The sequence below is a fragment of the Lepeophtheirus salmonis genome, chromosome 6, assembly GCF_016086655.4.
Source record: "Lepeophtheirus salmonis chromosome 6, UVic_Lsal_1.4, whole genome shotgun sequence".
Lineage (NCBI taxonomy): Eukaryota > Metazoa > Arthropoda > Copepoda > Siphonostomatoida > Caligidae > Lepeophtheirus > Lepeophtheirus salmonis.
This window is the reverse complement of record NC_052136.2, coordinates 35,434,898-35,455,100: the sequence shown is the minus strand read 5'-3', so window position 1 is coordinate 35,455,100 and position 20,203 is coordinate 35,434,898. Positions and strand designations below refer to the sequence as shown.

The 20,203-nt window shown below is 31.1% G+C and overlaps 1 protein-coding gene across 2 annotated transcripts in view; it reads right to left on the bottom strand.

Moving 5' to 3' along the window:
* Nucleotides 1-8,775: 8,775 nt before the first annotated feature.
* LOC121120344 (irregular chiasm C-roughest protein) overlaps nucleotides 8,776-20,203 on the bottom strand; it is a 186,170-nt gene continuing 174,742 nt past the window's right edge. Inside the window, exons 7-13 of one of the 2 annotated variants that reach the window (XM_040715194.2) lie at nucleotides 19,529-19,790; nucleotides 16,082-16,240; nucleotides 13,777-14,015; nucleotides 13,571-13,723; nucleotides 12,905-13,069; nucleotides 9,815-9,955; nucleotides 8,776-9,150 (exon numbers count right to left, since the gene is read on the bottom strand). In XM_040715194.2, the coding sequence (XP_040571128.2) occupies nucleotides 8,935-9,150; nucleotides 9,815-9,955; nucleotides 12,905-13,069; nucleotides 13,571-13,723; nucleotides 13,777-14,015; nucleotides 16,082-16,240; nucleotides 19,529-19,790 (1,335 nt within the window). In that variant the 3' untranslated portion in view covers nucleotides 8,776-8,934. The remainder of the gene's footprint in view (nucleotides 9,151-9,814; nucleotides 9,956-12,904; nucleotides 13,070-13,570; nucleotides 13,724-13,776; nucleotides 14,016-16,081; nucleotides 16,241-19,528; nucleotides 19,791-20,203) is intronic. The other variant, XM_040715195.2, reaches the window with a different exon arrangement.

The following is a 20,203-nucleotide window of genomic DNA, read 5'->3' as shown; positions in this document are numbered from 1 at the left end:
TTGATTACTATTTGGAATAATATGAGTCCATGTTTGTAACATTCAAATATTCAATTCTTCTAAATAAATATAATTACGTATGAAATTGTTTTTATAAATCACGTAGCCTTAAATTGCTGTTCGGTAAGTCAGTTATTCTAGAACATGTATTCGAGATATAGCACAGTGTTAATTCTGTCTTGTTCGTTACGTTTAGTCTCGTCTTTATTTCGTTAATAAAATTATATATTTTTCTTATTCAGACGAACCATTAAAATCATTTCGTTATCATAACGCAAAACACTTATGTTGACGAAAACGTTTCATCTAGTCATAGCTAACAAAATTAACTCTGCATTAACGTTGAATTACGCCTAAATTTATAAAAAGTTATCAGTGGAAGTTTGAGTAAATAATTTATTGTACAAAATTTCACTACAAAATAATGCCTACAGAGAATTTTTTTTTTTTTTTTTGATATTTCATGCGAGACATGTGGGAGAACACTAGGCCACGATGCAAAAGCCTAAGGACCTTATGAGTTATAATTTTGAATACCATTCTGCGAAAAGTAGAAATAAAATAAGGGTTATAACTTGAAAAAATGATATTTTCACGAAAATGAACGGTTGTAAGATCGAACGTATCCTCTAAATCTGAGGGTTTCAAAGTATTGGGGATCGAACCCCCTCTTAGATAATAAATGAATGGCTGTGTACCATATACACTTAAACAATTTCAACATCTTTTTTTACCCTTCCCAGTCTAAAAATTGACGTTCTATAATAAATTTGATGATACTAATGACAAGTTGTCAATTTTATGATGATGTTTTGAATATAATTGAGTAGTAATAATAACTGAAGTCTAATATTAGTCAGACAAAAGTAAAGAAATGGTACCTTCTCAATAGGGTTTCTTGTTTATGGAAAAAACATCATGTATTATTAATCATATCTACTAAATCTTTATTAAATTGCATACAAAATAAGCGGGTAAGATAGAACAATATATTAATGCGGTGCTGAAAAGTAGTTTTTGATGGAACAGCTTGATTAATTTAAATGTAAATATAATTTTTTTCTATAATTTACGTTTTCTACAAATTAGTTTCACAAGAAGTTACAAGTATGAAATATTGCTATTTTAAGTATATTTCCTAATCAAATAGCCCCAAAAACGCTAATTTCTCAACAGACTATCTTAGAATATAATGAAATTAAGTACATATGTATATTTTTACCTGGTAACTCCAGATACAACTTTCCTGTAATCCATTGATAAGCTTTCGAGATTTGAGTACTTTATTTTTTTCAATTTTCGGAAAACCATGGGATAAAAACCAAATTTTAAGTAGTCATATCATATCTTCTGAATCTGTCATTCAATTTCAACAAAGAGAGTATTTTTGAAAAGTATAAATATATTTTAAAACATTTATACTGCTGATGACATTCAGTGCTAAAAAATGAATAAAATTTGACAACGACCAAACTTGAAACGCAAAGTCTAATTCAAGGTAAAATGTCATGGGACCAAAGTGAGATCCCTAGATGTGATGTCCTATATTTTTGCTATGTTACCAAAAACTATGGTGTACATCAAACTTCAAATTTTCTGAACTTGTGGTTCAATTCCAACAAAAATTTTGACATGGTATCTCAAGCACGTGCTGCTTTTTGAATTTTTTAAATCGGACAATAAATGTCAAGTTATTGAGATTCAAGGCTTAGGGCATTAACGCTTCTTTATGTGGGTCACACTCTAAAAGAGGTCTACAATCGCTCTAATGACAGTTATGTCAGCTTTAGGGAAATCAATGAGGACCTTCGAACGGCGATCACCACCAAAAATCCAGTATCAGCTATGGCGTTAGACCTGTTGTGTCTAACAGCATTGTAGTACCCCTGATCTGTTTCCTGGTGGGTTACAGGATCACGGCAGCCATGTACATCCACGTTTTTAAGGCCAACCTGCCCCCCTGGGTCCAGGCAAATTTCCTAGATGGCAACGTTGTCTTTCAGCAAGATGAAGCCCCCGCTCACACTGCGAAAATTACTCAGACCCAAGGTTAATAGAAATAAAGGTTAGACCATCATGTAATTGGCTTGCTAGAATTTTCAATCTATGTATTGTACCGACGGCTGGGTAAGATACGCAGATTTTGATAAAACACGCAACCACTCATAGTCTATGACGTCACTATTGTTAGAATTTTCAATTTAATGTATCATACCGACTGCTGAGCAAGAAAAACAGATTTTGGCAAAATACGCAACCACTCATTTAGTATGACGTCAATATTAAATGCGTGGTAGAAGTCAAACATCAGTCGTACACCCGTTATGGCATAACCTTGTATTTCTATTAAACTTGCTCAGACCTTCTTAGCTAACAATATTTCTTTATGGGACAAGAAAATTTGGCCACCATACAGTCTAGATGTGAATCCTTATGACTTTTCTTTCTGACTGCATATCGATAGGAGAGCCTGTAGCATTCGTCATCCGGACGTTGAAGCCATGAAGGCCTCTGTCGACGAGTAGTGGGGTGCCATGGACCCTAAATTCATTTCCAGTACTTGCAACTTTGTTTTGCAAGATGTTTTTCGTCATCTGTAGGGCAATAGCGCCCGAATTGAATAAATCAATTTGACATTTAAAGAAAATTAAAGATTTTTGTTAAATGTATCATTAAAGAATGGCAGGGTTTTTTCGGTTCTATGTTTTTAAATTGTCAAACTATATTGCATATTTTTTATTATAATTAATTAGAAGTGAGTTTTGAATATTTTGTTAGCTACTAAATATTGTCATTATTTTCCAAATTTGAAAAAATCAACTTTAAATCCTAATAACTTTTATAATTTTTTTTAAGGAAATAATCTATATAACAAATATAATCAGCATCACTAGTCATCATCTGCTGTAGAAAAGGGTGGATTGTGTAGCAATTCTGCAGCGATTTGCAGACAGAAATTCTGTCCATGAAGTTTTTTTTTAAAATTTTATGGGACCCATACATCCAGCTTCTTTTTTTTTTTTGTCCAACGTTATTCAAGTTGTTCCGAACGGGTTTCGTGCTATGTTTAGCTCCTGGGGAATCAAAAAAGTGCTTACGTGACGGTCGGTCAATGATTTAATCAACATTTTTGACAATTGGCCTTCCAAAGCGTGGTGCATCTTTGACATAAAAATAACTGGAACGGAATTGGCGAAACCAAAATTGCACGTATAGCTGTTACAATATCAGGACCATTAACACTATTCACATTTTCAACTGCCTGGCATGGATTTTTGCCGTTATAGAAGAGAAACTTTTAAAATATTTGTACCTCCTCTTTGCTGGAGTCTATCTTTGGTGCATGCTCAGACAATACTGAGATAAACAATCACAAAACTGTCATGTAAGTTTTTTAGAGCATAAATTTATCTTTCTAACGCCATTTAGGGTAAATCGATCGTATTTCTAGAATGCAAGATACGTATTACGAAAGCTATTCATTGAAAAATAATGGATTTATTTTTACTACACCTTATAATTGAATATACAGGTTGTGTTGTGTCGGTCCTTATTTAGAACCGAGGACCGTGGTCCAGTCCGGTTATTGATTATTAATATAATAAATACATAATTATATAACCAAGCAACAATATAATATGTTCTTATTATATTGTATTATAATAAAAATATAATACTTTTTACATCTTATAAAACCATCGATATTTTGATGATAAACTCCAAGGACAGACAGTCCTAAGGACGGATAGGACCGGTCCTAAGACTGGACTGGGCCAAATAAATAAGGACCGACACAACACTATATCCAGATATGTCTTGGTAGTGTTGGATTAATCTATAAACAACTAAAGAAACTGCGTTTCTAATAAAGTTTGTCAGTCCTAGGACCGGTGCTTATTGGAACAATGGAGGAATTGCTGCCGTATCTTCCATCTACAAGGAGATTCCTTCACTCCCTCCTCTGTCAGCACTATTCCTATGGGAACTCGCACTCTCGGAGCCACACTAACTACTTTATTTAAGCCGTTGAAGTCGTAACATAACTTCTTTCAAAGAGACAAAATACCGTAAGTTTACAGTAGGACGTACTGGCGAGAACTTATTATTATACGTTTTTACTATCATTTATATATTCTTCAATCCTAGCTAGAAGTGAAGAAAATTAAAAAAAACAAAAAAACACACTAGAATTGTAAATGTTATGTAGAATGTTAAAAAAATGAAGAAAAAAAAAGAGATTGATATGGAAATTTGTGCAAAAACCGAACCAATACTAAATATAGCTAATGGAAAACCAGACTAATTAAATATATACCTCTCAAATCATCCACCCAAATAGGGGATTATAGTTAGTGAGTCGACTAGTGATGAGGGCTTACAATTAAGAATTGCAAAGTCCAGAGCCCTTGTTACCTCAGAAGTTCCACCCTTCTTCTTTGAAATTCCAAAAAGACCTTTCACATATTTTTCTTACCCATTCCTCACCCCTTTTAGATTTAAGTACTGTTTCTGTTTGGTTTTCTTATTGCTCTCTGATGTACATCATTAATAATTTATGATCATTTTCAGTTTACGTTAAGATTTGAATAAAATATAAACGTTGGTATGTTTAAATGAATTAAATATCGCCCGCGTTTTGTATTTAGTATACAAAAGGGATCATGGGGTTGTCCGCTTTTTTTAGTGAGCCTTCTAGAGATTAAAGTACTCACCATAGTCAATTTTTTTCTCCAACCAATATTATTCTTCTTTCGTTTTTAGGACAGAACACATATGAATTGATATGAGTATTGAGTAGTTACGTGTGCTAGTTAAAAAAGGTGAGTATTAATAAAGCAAATTGGTTAATTGGTCATTTAGCTCTAAGTTAATAGAAATACAGGATTAGGGCAAGCAAGAATTTTCAATTTGAGGTATTGTTCCGACTTCTGGGCAAGACAGACATAGTTTGACGTCATAGAGAATAACATTGGCATATTAACTCCATATAATACTAGAAATGATATGATTAATAGGTTCACTATTAAAGAGCATGGTGGAAGTCAAACATAAGTAGAAACGTGTTTTGGTACGACCTTGAATTTCTATTAACCGACACCTAATTATTCCAGGCAATACCCGTACTACCGATTATATATAATAAATATAAAAAAGGGGTTACATAACTAAACTTAGATTTTTTAGGGATAAGAACCCCCTAAAAACAGCTAGAGGACACAAGTGTCCCATTTTTCCTCAGCAAACGAGATGAGGTAGAACTTGTTTATTAATTTGAATAATATTTGAACTTGATACTTTAAAAAAATTAAAATTCAATAAAAACATTTTCAGATATTTGTTGATCCCATTTTGACATTCAATAACACAATTATATCCTTAATATGAATGAAAAAAATTATTTTATTGTTATGAAACTTGGTTGTTAAGGCCCCAAAAATGGCAGACATCATCAATAATGACGTCACATGAAAACGTTGTATAATTAAAAGTGTTGTACCCGTCCCCCGGTTCAGAGACATTGCCAAATAAATCACCAATAAGAATATTTATTAGTTTTTTTCGGCATTGTGATTTTCAGTAATACGGTTTTCGGCAAAGGGTCTTGTAACCAATGTATGCTGTTAAATTTTTTCCATAGCAGAGCCCATGGTATAGTTATTTCTTATAAAATAATGAGTCACACCTGGCTTAACGACACTAAGTGGCCATATCTAGTTTTCAAACCTAGAATTGTTAGAAAATAGGAAACCTTGTCCAAGATGTTAACTGTACGAATTGGTCGCTGTTTCAGTTTCCTTTGCTTGATCGCTTTATACAGTTTTGAAAGTATACTTTGTGTTCTAGATTTCGTTACGTGCAGTCTTCATATGACAAATATATGGCAATTAAAAAAAAAATTATACCTTTAGCAATAATAAAATTTCTGTACTAATATCTGAGTTACAATTTTATCAAAAAAAATATATAAATACAATGGAGATCATTTTTAATATATATTAATTTTATTTTAAGCACTCTTAAAGCTCATGATGGTTGTACTCATAAACAACAAAAAATAATTGTAGTAATATTTGGAAAAATAGTCATACGACCCCTAAGAAACAATGAGAAATTGATCAGAAAGAGTGAACGCAGTTTATTTTTTCTTTTAATCTCCAAGTATTGTTAATTTGTTCATTCTTTACTTGATTGAAAAGGATGACCTTTAGAAAATAAATTATTTGGATAAAACTTGACAAGCCTTGGTAAAAAATAAATATCTTGATTTTTTACGTAAGATCAGGAAGACAAACTTTGTACCTCACTCTTTTTAAGAAGAGCATAATATGTAAGTCATAACTCATAAGTAAAGCATTAAACCAATTAGTAAAACGAGGACACACGTGATCAATAGCTGAAAAATGTATTGGTGGACATTTACGTTTTTTCTTCGCTAGAGGTACTATTTAGTTATTATTTGGAGATATAATTAGGAGTTATGATGTTATTTAATATATCTTACTTTTTAGAAGATGTTCATTCGAAGTCCGGAAGACGGATTTAGCTTAACTAGAGAAGATTTTTATAGAGGGAAGTTATGTTAAACAAATAATTTGTTTATTCTAGTTCAAAGATTATGATGTTTATTCTGCGTTATTTTTTCCTATATAATTTATGTAACAAAGTATATTTTATATTAAACTATGGAGACCAAGTGCGAAAAAGTGATAAAACGCTGCACCGTTGTATCTCCTCAGGCTAACGGTTGCGTTTCGCTACTTGGTTTAAAGCTTTAGACTTATGTAGCATCAAGCGACTCTGTGTAAAAAGTGGGAACGAGACATATTGATTAAAAGTTATGGTTTTGGAGGATAGAATATCACGTGATGCTGGTATAAAAATGAGCATCTTCTATATTTCATATTACACTAGAAGAGTTAATATAAAAAGTAGTTGAAACTTTCAAATTCAGAAATACCTGATTTACTTCGTAAAAATCATGAAAAAACTTACAAATTTGTATATTATAGATTTATTAACAAATATGAATAAAAGTCATATGATATGTCATACAATGACTAATGAGTAGTCAAAAACTTCTGATTATCACTTAACCCAGAGCAGTAGACTAATAGTTAATTTAGACATTCTGGCTCCAGCCTATCTAGTTTTTTAATGAATTGTGATACCGGGGCTGGCTAAACTATGCACCATCCCTAGACCTTTAGGACGGACTGCAGTAGGATACAGCAAACTATTGCGAGGGCAAAAGTTAGTTATTTTTACATGTACCCGTACTGATTGTATGTTAAGTTTAGCAATAAATATTTTTTAAAAATTAATTACTAGTAAATTTATAAATTAAAGTATTATAACGTATATTTGTGATACTAAGTGATATGTATGGGTAAAATAAAAAACGATAGAAATTTTAATAGTAGCTATACACAGAAAGTGAAACAAATTAATAATAACAAACGACACTAAATATTACAAAATGGATTCAAGAAATTATTAGGGACAAATGATACGAAATTGAAGTTATTAAAATTAAATATTACGAAATGATTCAACAAATTATTAAGGACAAATGTAAATTATACATACATATACAGAAAAAAATATACTAATCATGAGGAGAAATAAAATCCGTCTTTTTCCTATCATACTTCAAATTCCATGTAGAATCCTCATTTTTCGTCATCTAAGTAATTTGTAAATCTAAGAATAGAAAAAGTAAATTAGTATGTTCAGTATTTAAAACGACTTACACTTATCTTAAATAGATTGTACATGTTGGAATCCATGGAGCATGCCCAATTCTTAACCCGAAGAAACTGATGTTAGACAAACTAATTGCACGCCATTTGGAGCTAAGACTCCTTTTGATACGATTCATGCTGTTGTTCTTGACCATATTACTGTATTTAGGAATAAATAAAAGTTATTTGATAAATACTTACTCTTACGAATCTAATATTTCAATATTCCATTTTATAATTTGCTTGTTCCTGACACTTTTTACTGATAAACAGGATCTTATTTTTGTATGAATGGCTTTCAATATGGTGAAAATCCTTTATAAGTCACAATTTACAATAGGTGTGTTTCTGTAAATTGTCTCCTCAGAATTTGCAAGGTCTCGCAAATCGTTGTACGCTGGATTTTCATCTAAAAATGTATTTAATTTTGTTTTGAATGGCTCTAACTTGATATCAACGCATAAATGTTCGACAATAGTCAAGCTAATAAGTAAAGAGTCATCCTTCTAACGCAGTAATGACCTCGGTAATTGGGTTGATATTATGATTAATTATTGACAATTCTTCATAAATAAACTCATCATTTATAATCTCCTTAGCTTTAACGACCGTTGGTGTTTTTTCGTTAATGTTGTTTAAATATTCGCTGACTACTTCGAGGTTATTAAAATAGTAATCAACTGCTTTCAACTAAGTTCCCTAGGGTGTGATGATAGGTGCTGGAGGTAAGGGAATTTGATAAGAAGCAGTAAAGTTCCGTTTTCTTAGCCCGGCATTAAAAACATTTTTTTTTTTTGATTTCTGAAATGAGCTTGTTTGTTTTTAGGAATTCTTTACATGCAAGTTCAGCCACGTTATGGAGTCCATGAGCGACACAAACAATTTTTTTCATTTGAAGGTAGCTTCTTTTGGGGTCTTCAAAAGGAATGTTTTTGCGTTAGTGAGGTGTACGCATGCGTCAAGACAGTTTCGAAAATAATTTCACAACTTTGACTATTACCTATATTTCTTTTAAATAAGGTACAAAACAGAATGAGGAATCACTGAATTTATTGTTTTTATAAAATTAAAAACAATGTTAAGAAATATCATCTGATAATATAATTATTTATACATAATTATTTTTAACGGGAAACTCTGATTATTATAATAATTTTTAAAGACACAACAAAAATAATGAGTTACATAATATTTAAACATGAGTAGCAAGCCCTCCATTGCTTGTTGTCGTCGTATTTAAAGGGGGATAGTGATACATCGATCCTGCGCTTGTTTGATTGAATTTATGGGGTTGAATGTCACTTGTATGACTAGTGTTTGTATTGTTTAAACTAATTTGAGAATTGGCACCATTGGTAATCGTCGGTTGAAGTGTTGTAGATACAACTCCATCTACGTTAATACTTCCCTAAAAAAAATAGTTAAATCAGTTGAGAGATGTTGAATATTGGGCCATAGAAAAATAAATACAGAGGTGCGCAAATGATTAAGCAAAAATATAAGCTGATACATGATATGACGTAATTATTTCATACATTAACTGGTAATGAACTTTACTGTTGGAATAATAGAGCGTCTTCACGTGACTTTAGCATTGTTGATGTCGGCCATTTTAAGGATTAAACATAGCCAAGTATTACAACAATTTAAACCCTTTTTAGTTAATGTTTTAAGGTAAATAGTGAATGTCAAAATGGGATTAACAAATAAAAAGGCTTGCACCAATGAGCTCCACTAATATCTAGAGTAAACCAAATCATTTAACCTCATGTAGAAGAGGGAGGGATGGGCATTTTTCATGGTTAAAAATCAAATGGTAAAATTTAATTGACTTTGTACAATTTTACTTCATTTTTATTTCAACGGCATCAGAAAATCAATGTATCTCAATAAAAACCCTCAGACGTTGATCAATGTATTTATTACTGTATCTCTGTTTATACCCTTTGTCAAAGCTAATGTTCATTGCACCAGACTGAAGAATTTAATCTAATACAGCCCTACTATGCCGAACAGCCAATCCAAATCCTTTGCATCTCCGTATATTTCTTTATGTATGATTGGATACTTACATCATCCAGCAGTTGGAGGGGTTGTTGTGAGGAAAAACTATTTGTTTGATCAAGAGACTTTTTCCGAGGTTTTTCCAGAGTAGTGACAGGATGAGGATAAAATGTACTATACTGACTAGGACCCTTAATACCAGATGGGATCTAAAATAAATATGAATTTATAATGTTATTATATTTATCACATATATTTTGATAATTATCATTTATAGGTCCAAAAAGTGTAGACTTTTGAGCATCCCAACAGTGGTTCTAGGAGAGTCAGTTTAAGTGGGATTTGCACCAGACAACATACATAAATAAGAGCCCGGTGTGGATATATTTTCTTTTCAATTTAAATTTTTTCATCAAATATATATATTAAACCAATTTATATAAGTAATTGTGTTGCGGTTTTGATAAGTTTATATAAAATTATGTATAAAATAATAATAATAATGAAAGTCAAGTCGATATCTTTTCTAGGAAAAAAAGATGTTTGAAAGTTTGATAATGTAACTAATCTTCAAAAACAAAGAATTTACATTCAGATATACTGACATTTCCAATTCTTTATTATGTATAAAGGAATTCCATTAACAAATAACAAAATGATTTACTTTTTTAATGTTTAGCTTTGTCCTAAAGTTAGAGTTAGGCAAGGAAATACATAAATATATCGATAATAATTAGTTGTACATAATTTTAAATTGAAATTTAAAAAAGTTAATTCCTCTCTGTGCTCAGGAGTTAATTTATTCCTGGTTGGCCAATATATATTCATGGTATTACTGAATAGTCTTTCCACATTCAATGGATGAAGGTGGAGATGATGAGTATTTACAAGCAATTTCCTAGTAGCTTCGTTTTTTTTTGTGAAATATGTGTTATATAAGTCAAAACTTTTAACTCAAGGTCTACTGAATAATGAATACTAATCTCTAATAATTTAACTGAAATTGAATTTTAGGCAAGACTTTGTGATTTTAAATAGCATTAAATCTTTAAAAAATATTAGATATGTATTTTATCTGCGCGGATATAAAATAGCTCCAGCTCTGGGGTCATTGATGGATGGTTCTTCCTCAGATTAGCAAAGCTAGATTATGATGCAGGATTCTTAAATTTTGAATTTGGGTAAGAATTGGAGATTTTATGCCAATTTACTACATAAAAACATAAGAAAATCGTTTTTCAGAGATAAAAATTAAGTGAATATCACGCCTAATGCGTGCGACTTTATCAATGCAGATAGAACTACTGATGCAAAGGACAATTAATAAATCATTTGGTCCTTTTTCAACATAATTTTGACACCCTTAGGGAGTCGGTCTTAGAGAGAAATATTAAATATATCGAGATAAATATTTACAGTGTCTCAAATTTTAGTTTATCTTTGCGTGCATTCAAAGTTTTTTCAGGAAATGCTTTATTTTATTGATCAATCGTTATTAACTTTGATTTCTGTCAATATGGTACTTTCTCCGCATAATATGCCTTTGAATCGTAAAAATATGCTCAAACGTGAAGTGTTTTTAAAGATTATAATGCCAAACTAGATCTGTTGAAGGTTTTAAAGGTAATTTCCGTGTTTTAGAACTTTCAATAACAATAATAAACGTAATTTTAGACCAAGAAAAGGACATGATCCGAATTTTGTTACAAAGGTCTAATATTTTTTTACTTCTTACATGTTAAAATAAAAATGGAATTTTTTTTTTCGGGGTTCCTACATTTAGAATTAAACCTAGGTTATTCAATACTATAATCCTCACCTCCTTTTAATGGTTGACCACTTGAAATAATACTAAACCTTTTTTTGTTGATTAATACTGCATATAAATTAGTGAGCAAAAGTATCGATGGAGTCGGTGGTAGTATTAAGCTATTCCGATATCTGATACATCAAAACGTCATAACTCCACATAAATATAAAAATGATTTTATTAAGTTTTTCTCAAATAATTATGTCTAAGAATCAATGCAAATTTGCTCGTATTCTTTTTAAACAATCAATAAATTCGGGTAGACATTATAATTTTTTCATTAAAAATACATTTTTTTCTAGCTAAGTTTTTTGTGTTACTGAAATTATTAGCTATAATCTGGGACTGTAGAGCTATTTTGAGTATACTGGATATTTTTATCATCTTCTGAACGACAAATTTATATATAACTGCCTTCCATTTTTTTTCATTTTTAATTGTAATTACATTTTTTTTTTCTTAATATGCTTAAACAGTTAAAGCAAGAAACTACCTACTTTTTTTTAATGACTTAAAATTTGTCATGATATGAATATCATGATAATTAAAAACTAATAAGTGAATATACATATGTTTAAATATTAGTGATATGATTGACTATGTTTCGTTTAAAATACACGTAAGAAATATAAATTTAGCAAAATTTGGAAGACAAAATTAACCTATTTTTATTGCCATGGATATTTGAACTTTTTTGCAAGACTTTACTAATTTTTGACGTAATATCAGCATATCGAAGTCAAAAAATAAATATAAAAAATATCTTGAGATGAAAAAAGTTATGTGCAATGTCCTTAAAATTATAGCATTTAGAACCATTTTGATACCTCTGCAAATAATCTGGTAATAGAAAGGAAAAAACCTTTGATGATTATGAAAAATATAATCAAATCCGGATATTTTACAGATGAATTGTTGACTATGTTTGGATTTTCTTAAATACGAAGTATTTAGATAAAAAAACTGAATTTTTAGATAATTTTGACAGTCCCCATTTGAGGCAATCAGTGGATATTTGATCCTGTTTTTTACTTATGATATGAAAGGTATTGATTGAAAATAAATATGAAATTAATTTAAAAAGAAACATATTCTAAAATTTTTTGGCGCCAGCTTACATTTTGCACTTATAAAAAGGAAAAATCCTTAGTGGAATTCTTCAATCTCATCTCATTTACGGAGTAAAAAATTGGTATCTAATAGAACGTTGATAATAAGTATATTTTTTATTATATCCGAATTTCTTATATCCGGATATGACGGTTTGAATAATTATTTTATAATTTCCTACCAAAGTTGGTATTCTCATGCTAACACTGAAAGCCTAAAGAATCTAATGGACACTAACCTGTCGATGAAATGTATTAGAATAGGTTGCAGGAAACCGTGGATCTGAGATATTGAGAACAGATTGACTAGTTCCACTTGAGTACAAAGAATCTCTTCTTAACTGTGGAGGCTCAAAATCTCTAACATAATTACCATACCGAATATACCCAGTGCTGATAACATCCTATAAGTTTAAAAATAAAATATCAATAAAATGAATTAGTATGGCAATATATCAAGATCAGGACCGGTTTTAGGGAGGAATACTTTCCCCAGGCCCACTCTTGACTGGGGGCCCCTGGAGAGTATAATTTTGTACAAATTTATAAAAAAAAAAGATATTTTACTATAATTATCATAAAAATAGAAAATATATTAACTATCTTTCTATTTTATATACAAAAAAAATAATATTTTCTAAAAAAAACAGCATTAAATAAAATGTTGATACAATTTATTAAAAAATTCTATAAAGATATTATTATAAATTTTTTTTAAAAAGGTCATTATAAAAAGTTTATAACAAAAGGCCACTCGAAATATTTCTTTTTCTTAAAAAAAAGTCATTAAAAAAACCGCATTTTATTTTCTAAATCAAATTTAAAATAAAAACGAAGGGAAATGGCCCACTTATTTATCTTTCCCCCAGGGCCCACTAACCCTGCCCCCCATGTTGAATACCTACAGGTTTAGGAGGAAATTCAGGTTCTAATTCAGTCCCATCCCGATACATTTGAGTCGTCAAAGATTCCCCGTTTTCGGATCTTATTCGATAAAGTCCATCTTGAGAGTCAGATGCATCCCAACAAGCACTATCCGCCTCAGGCGAGTCTAAGTTCTTTATAAATACATACATTAAAATTTGCCAGAATTTGGTCAATCAAAACTTACTTCACAAGACTTTTTGTCCCGTATGAGAATATTGGTATTACAAGGATTATACTCCAAGGCTTCTGCATTGTTTGTTCCCATGTGATTATTAAAATACTTTTCTGGAGAGGATTTAGTGTGAGGGAGATTACAGCAGCAGAAGAGTCGCTTTCGACATAGAATGACTACGATGACAACAGTAAGAACGAGTATTACTCCAGCAAATATAGTTATGACCATGACGAGTAAAGGAAAGGGCTCTGAAATGAAGGGAATTATTTTACAAAAAAGTTTTTTATTTATTTATAAATTAATTTGCTTCCCTAAAATAAGTTTTGTGTGTGTCTCAATAGTTTTGCGTTCACAAAAAAACAACAAAAACACCAATAATCTCTCATATTGTTAACAAATATATTTATGTATATAAAAAGATTCTAAATAATCAAATACAAATTAAATGAGAAATAACAAAATCTACTTAATTGATGAGAAATAACATTGATTTAGCGCATGATTAATAAAAGAAATACCCCAAAATGAATTATTGGCTAATTATACATTATAATTGGACATAAAAGGATAAATGAATGTCCCGTTTTTGGGTTACTTATTTCTACTGCTAAGGACAATTAATAAACTGAATTTGTCAACTCAAAACAGTCGTACATGCCATGTTAATTTGAAGAAATTGTTTTTTTTGGTATTGAAATTGGATTTTTATAATTTTTTTTTTTTGTACCGTCTACAATATGAGTCAAAAAATTATACTTGATATATTTTTAGTATTTTTTTGCTCAGTAAAAATATTACACATCTTGCTTTTAATAATTTAAAGGGTCTAAGATGAATAAATCCGGCTATTAATCCCCTATTTTTAGCACATAATGGAAATGGGCGACAACGTAATAGTTGTCAAGTAGTGTTTCATTTAGAGTTGGATCAGCTAAAACAATCCTTGTTAAACCTCCTTGCTGTGAATAGAAATAAATAGCTCATAACTCATTATATCGAGGGGATATAGACAATTTTTCTACCATACAAAGTTCCTAATTGCCTAAAGCCTTTAACTTCCGTTGGAATGTCAATTACTATAGTGCTTTTGTAATAAAATAGGCCCGGGTATCCGAATCTTAACCTAGAGTGAATATGTGGTGGGCTCACGCAATAAACCCTGAACCTCCAATCGCCAAAGTGCTTAGGTTTGCACCCGGTTGTTCTTTGAAGTCCATATACATTATGTATATGGACTTATAATTAAGAATACATAGCTATTCAGAAAAAACTTATATTCACAAATAATTAAATTTTTTGGAAATTTTTTTTATATATTAAATGTTCTGCTGTGCTACATAATTATCGCGAATGACAAAAAAAAATTATAGTAAAAAGGATAAATTACTTAATGTGGAGTCCTCAATCCCCTCGAGCCTAACCTTTTGCGGACACCCCTGGTATTATATGACGGAATAATTTAAACAAATGGAAAAAAACAGAAAACAATGACGTCACGAGGTATCGTTTGTAAGTACCTACAAGTGGGGCATGACTGGACCGCGGCCCTTGGCGCTAAATAAGGACCGACACATACCTACCTGTGTTAAAACTATAAAAAACAATCTTGTGGTATTTCTATGAATGGATCGGATTCCTCAGCCATCAGGGGCATCCGCTGGAGGTGCGCCGGAGGACATTTTTTGTGAAATTTAAATTTAATTTTAGAAATTTTTTGGCAAAAATTTATTTTTCTCTGAATAGCTATAGATGTTTGAAATTTTTCTCCGAAAAATTTAATCATTGTATCTTTTTTTTCAAAAACAATTATATTAAAAAATTTAATTAATGACATTTTTTAATTTTTTTGAGAACAGCTAGGGATTTTTGAATTTTTTTCAAAAAATTAACTTGCGTGGAACTTGCATGAGAAAATAATAGATGATTATGCTAGTAGAAGTCTTATTACATCAAAACATCACGTATACTTCGGGCATTCTATATTTTGAAAAGTACAAATATTTGGAACATAAAGCGAAGGCAATTCAAAAATAAATTATTAAATAGCAATATTATTAATTGTTATATATTTGTGTTCTATCCCTTAAGCTAGTCTCGTTAAATTTTACCATATTACTTCTTTATTATGCAAAAATAAAAATAAACCCTAATTAAAATGGCATGTACAACCATTGAGGGGCATCAAAAGTATTTGTACAGGGAAAAATAATATTACCCCGAAAACATGGGTCAGCATGTTTGCTTATTTATCCATAATTTACATAGTATAAGACAACAAAATACTCAAATGATTAATTAAACTATATTTTCTTACGCTCTCTTTCCAATTCAATGAGAAGCTCGGCGCGACCATACGAGTTTTGAACTTGACATTTGTAGGGTCCATAGTCCGAATCAACAGTTCCACGAACAATTAGTGTGCTTCGTACCCCTCTTTGCATAGGAGAGTTGACAATACGATAATGAGGATTCTCTATAAAAATGAAAATAGATAAATACAGTAAAAAGTATATTTATATATACAGTCAAACCTAAGCCAAGACGTCTGATAAAAGAAACTGAAAAAGCGACCGCTTGGTGCAAGATTTGTATCAATTCTAAATTTGAAAACTGGATTTGGGTGCTTAGTGAAGTGATACGCTTAAAACAGGTCGTTGTTAGACCAGGTTTGACTGTACCATACGAGTTAGGATTTTGTATAAGTAGATTGTACAATTTGCAACTAAAAGCAAAACAAATAAAAAACAACCGAATACTTTTAAGTAAAGAGTTAAAAGTAGTACTTTTGATGATTATAATACAATCATTGAATTTTCTAGTATCCGGTACTTTCACCTTTAACAATTTTCCCTCAGGACATTTCACCTTAAAGCATTTTTGCCTCAAGAATATTTCGCCTTACTATATTCTTCTCCCTCGATACGGCATACGATTTCATAATTTATTCTTTTTCATAAATACACAACGTGATGAGTTATTCTATAGTTATGCTCCGTTTCCGAAAAGAACAGAATACAATTTATTTCTACTAGTTTTTAACTTTTTTTTACTTTTGCTAATTTCTTTTACAATTTCTATAATTTTTTTTTGTTGGGGGGCTATTTCTTCATAGAAATAGTAAAATAACTAATCATAACTACTCTTTTAATTAAACAATACTATGCATTATTGTAATACAGTATGGAATAAAATACTACCAGATGATTTCGGCCTTTTTTCTGTTTCTTTCTGAAGGAAAGGTTGCGTGATACAATAAAGATACTGGCGTGTTTGACTTTCAAAACCAAAATATGTAATGTTTATTACTTAAACAACAAACAGTAAAAGGTTGCTTTCTGTTGGAAACTTATGGTATTACCACACGAAATTTCAATCTCTCAAAATCTCTCTATGTAATGATTTTGAAACAGAGACAAAATAGACAATAAGAAAAATAAAGAAACATGACAGTCATTCGAAGAGAAAAAGTCCTTTCTTCCGTCTCTTTTCACCAATTATCATTCGACACGATGGATTATTATTATGAACAAGCCAAATAGGATAAAAGAGTAGTGATTGAGACTTCGCTATAATCCAAGGATGTGTCATAAGAAAAGAAGGGTAGCTGGCTGTTAATTATCACCGCACCTTTGAATCCCTCGCAGAATCCTCTCAGTGGTTTACCTCACTACAGCCAACTGCCTTTTGTTCTGACACATTATGGAATATTCTGAAGTGGAAATCCCTGTTCTTTAGTGCTGTGTCGGAGTTTTAAGTTCTAAATAAGAAATACTTATATTAGTATGAACTCTTGCTTCCTTCAATTTGAAACATTCAAATTGCCAGGATGGGTCCTTTTTTATTTATTTAATAAAACCATCAAGTTATATTTTGTACAACTCTAATCAACGTATTATTTTTGTCATAAATACAGATAAATCTTCATCTCATTTTAGCGTTTCTTCTAGTACACGACATATATATGACTGTATATTAAAATAGATCCTCTTCAACATTCGATTCATAAAACTTCTCCTTGTATGAGAGAGAAAAACTATTTACCCTCTTTATTTTAGGTTAACTAAATATCTTGAGGTCATTTTGATATTTATTTCAGAGAAGGAAATGTAATTCAACCCTCCCACCCAACTTGAGGAGATAAAAAGAAGAATTTGATCGAATTGTATGAGATACTTTTTTTTTTGTTGAAGCGAGAGATATTATGACTTTGATTTTGAAAATAGCAATATATGTATGTATGTATTGAAATATTATCATTTGCTAGTTTAATATCAAAATAATAGTATATCAAATTCGAAGGATTATAAATATATTACATTCTTTTCACGAAAAACAGAAATAAATATTAAGTTCTTTCTGTTTCTCAAATAATATATTATAAAAAAGGAATTTTTATGAGTGTTAACTATGTATGTAGTTATGAAATACGAGAGGTTATCTTTAGCCTAGAAATAAAAATGTATAATAATACACCACTATACTAGGGTGATCCAATTTTGGGCTACAAGATATATAAGACATAAAGTCCGGTTTTTTTTTCTACAAATAGATCATATATATAGAGTACCCATAAGACTTGGGACAACTTGTCAAGCTAAAAAAGTACCCAAATATATATTTCCCGAAGCATCTTTTTACACCATTGTAATCAACGTGAAATTTCCTTCAAAATGAGCCCCATTTCATTCCACATGACCACCATTAACGGAAAATACAAATCTCATACACTTTGAAACAACTTTACACACTGTACCGATGATCTCCTCCGACAAGTTGTCCCATGCAAGCACCTTCAAGTCATCGATACTGCGGTACATTAACCTTCCTCTACAGAATGAACTATATGGAGAAGTCCATTACATTCACACCCTCAGGAATGAAGATCAAAGGCGTCTTCATCCAGCAGGAGGTGAAGCAGGGCCCAGAACATCACCGAGAAAGGCGTTTGACTCCTGAACTTGATGCTTCGATCCAGCACTCGGTTGTTGTGGCTATTGTAAGCTAGTTCCACGGTGAAGATATTCTCGTCAGTCTAAATGATTGATACGTGCGTACAAAAATTGAGAAATTTCATATATCGCCCGGGTCAGCCTCTTGGCAATTGTGGTCTCGCTGAGAAGCTGCCACTTTTGTAGACGATACGGTTTCATCTCTAGATCCTACCTGACCACCCTACGCATGGTTTCTCGAGAGCCATCTTTCTCATGGAGCATTTCTTTTTGAAATTGATCTTTGACCTTATTACCTGGGTATCGTCGTGGACCTCGGGCAATCATTCCTGGGCTTTTCATCAACACTCCCGATCTCCTTGTACTGCTTGTTGGTGCAGTGGACCGATGACTTGGACACATTGATATCTTTTTTTTTGTGCATTGTCAAGTGCCAATATATCATAGACAGAAAGAAATTTTAATCAAGAAAGAGCTTTTCATGTGAATTTATCAAACGCAACTAATTAAATAATCACTTCAAGCGCCAAACAATCAGTTATACCTATAAAACCTCGTAGATTCTTGACTGCCAATATAGTCTGAATTAAGTATTATAAGATCATAATCACGCAACTTCAACTACAAATTTATGCAAATTTGAAATCAATATCGAGCTTCTGCTTAAGATTTTTTGGAAAGCAAAATCATTTTTTGTTCTACCAAATCTCGTGGTTAACTAAGGAATAATCATTTTAAAAATATATTGATCCCCTCCCCCCTCCCATTCTTCACCTTAGATGGGTTTCAACATTTTCCATAAATATATTTACCTTCATTTAGTATTTTCCCATGATATCGCCAAACGACCACATTGGGCTCAGGAACAGAGTGCGCCTCACAGTTGATGTGAGCATCTTGACCAATAGAGCCCGTTTGTAAGGTTTTACTACGAAGCACTGGTTTTCCCTTTAGGAGAACTCGAGCTGGAGATGTGGTGACGGATGTGTAGCCAGGGGTTATTGCGTGGCATAAATACTCACCAGCTGTTGCATCTGAGAGTCGTAGAGTAAGATTTTGTGATTTACTGATGATCTATATACATAGAAAAGTGACAAATATTAATGGAGGTTAATTTAAAGTGAGTTTATTTATGGATATTCTAATCTTACAAAACTCAACAATTCTAATTTTCAAAATGAAGAGGTTATGTGATATAAAATGTTTTTTGTTCCCAAAGAAAAAAATACCAAAATAAATACAATTTTGGAAACAAAACTGACAATTTTTTACCGTAAGTAGAACCTGAGACAAGGACCAAATGTGAGGTTCTTTCAGGACCATGGCACTTTTCTATTTTTCCTTTCCTTTTTCATAATTTTTTTTTTATTTGTTGATGTGACATGTTTATTTTTATTTTTTTAAGGAAAAATTTTTGATTACTTTTTTTTTTTGGTTAAATACGAAATTTAATACCTTTAAAGTCTGATGTTTTTAATAAAATGTAT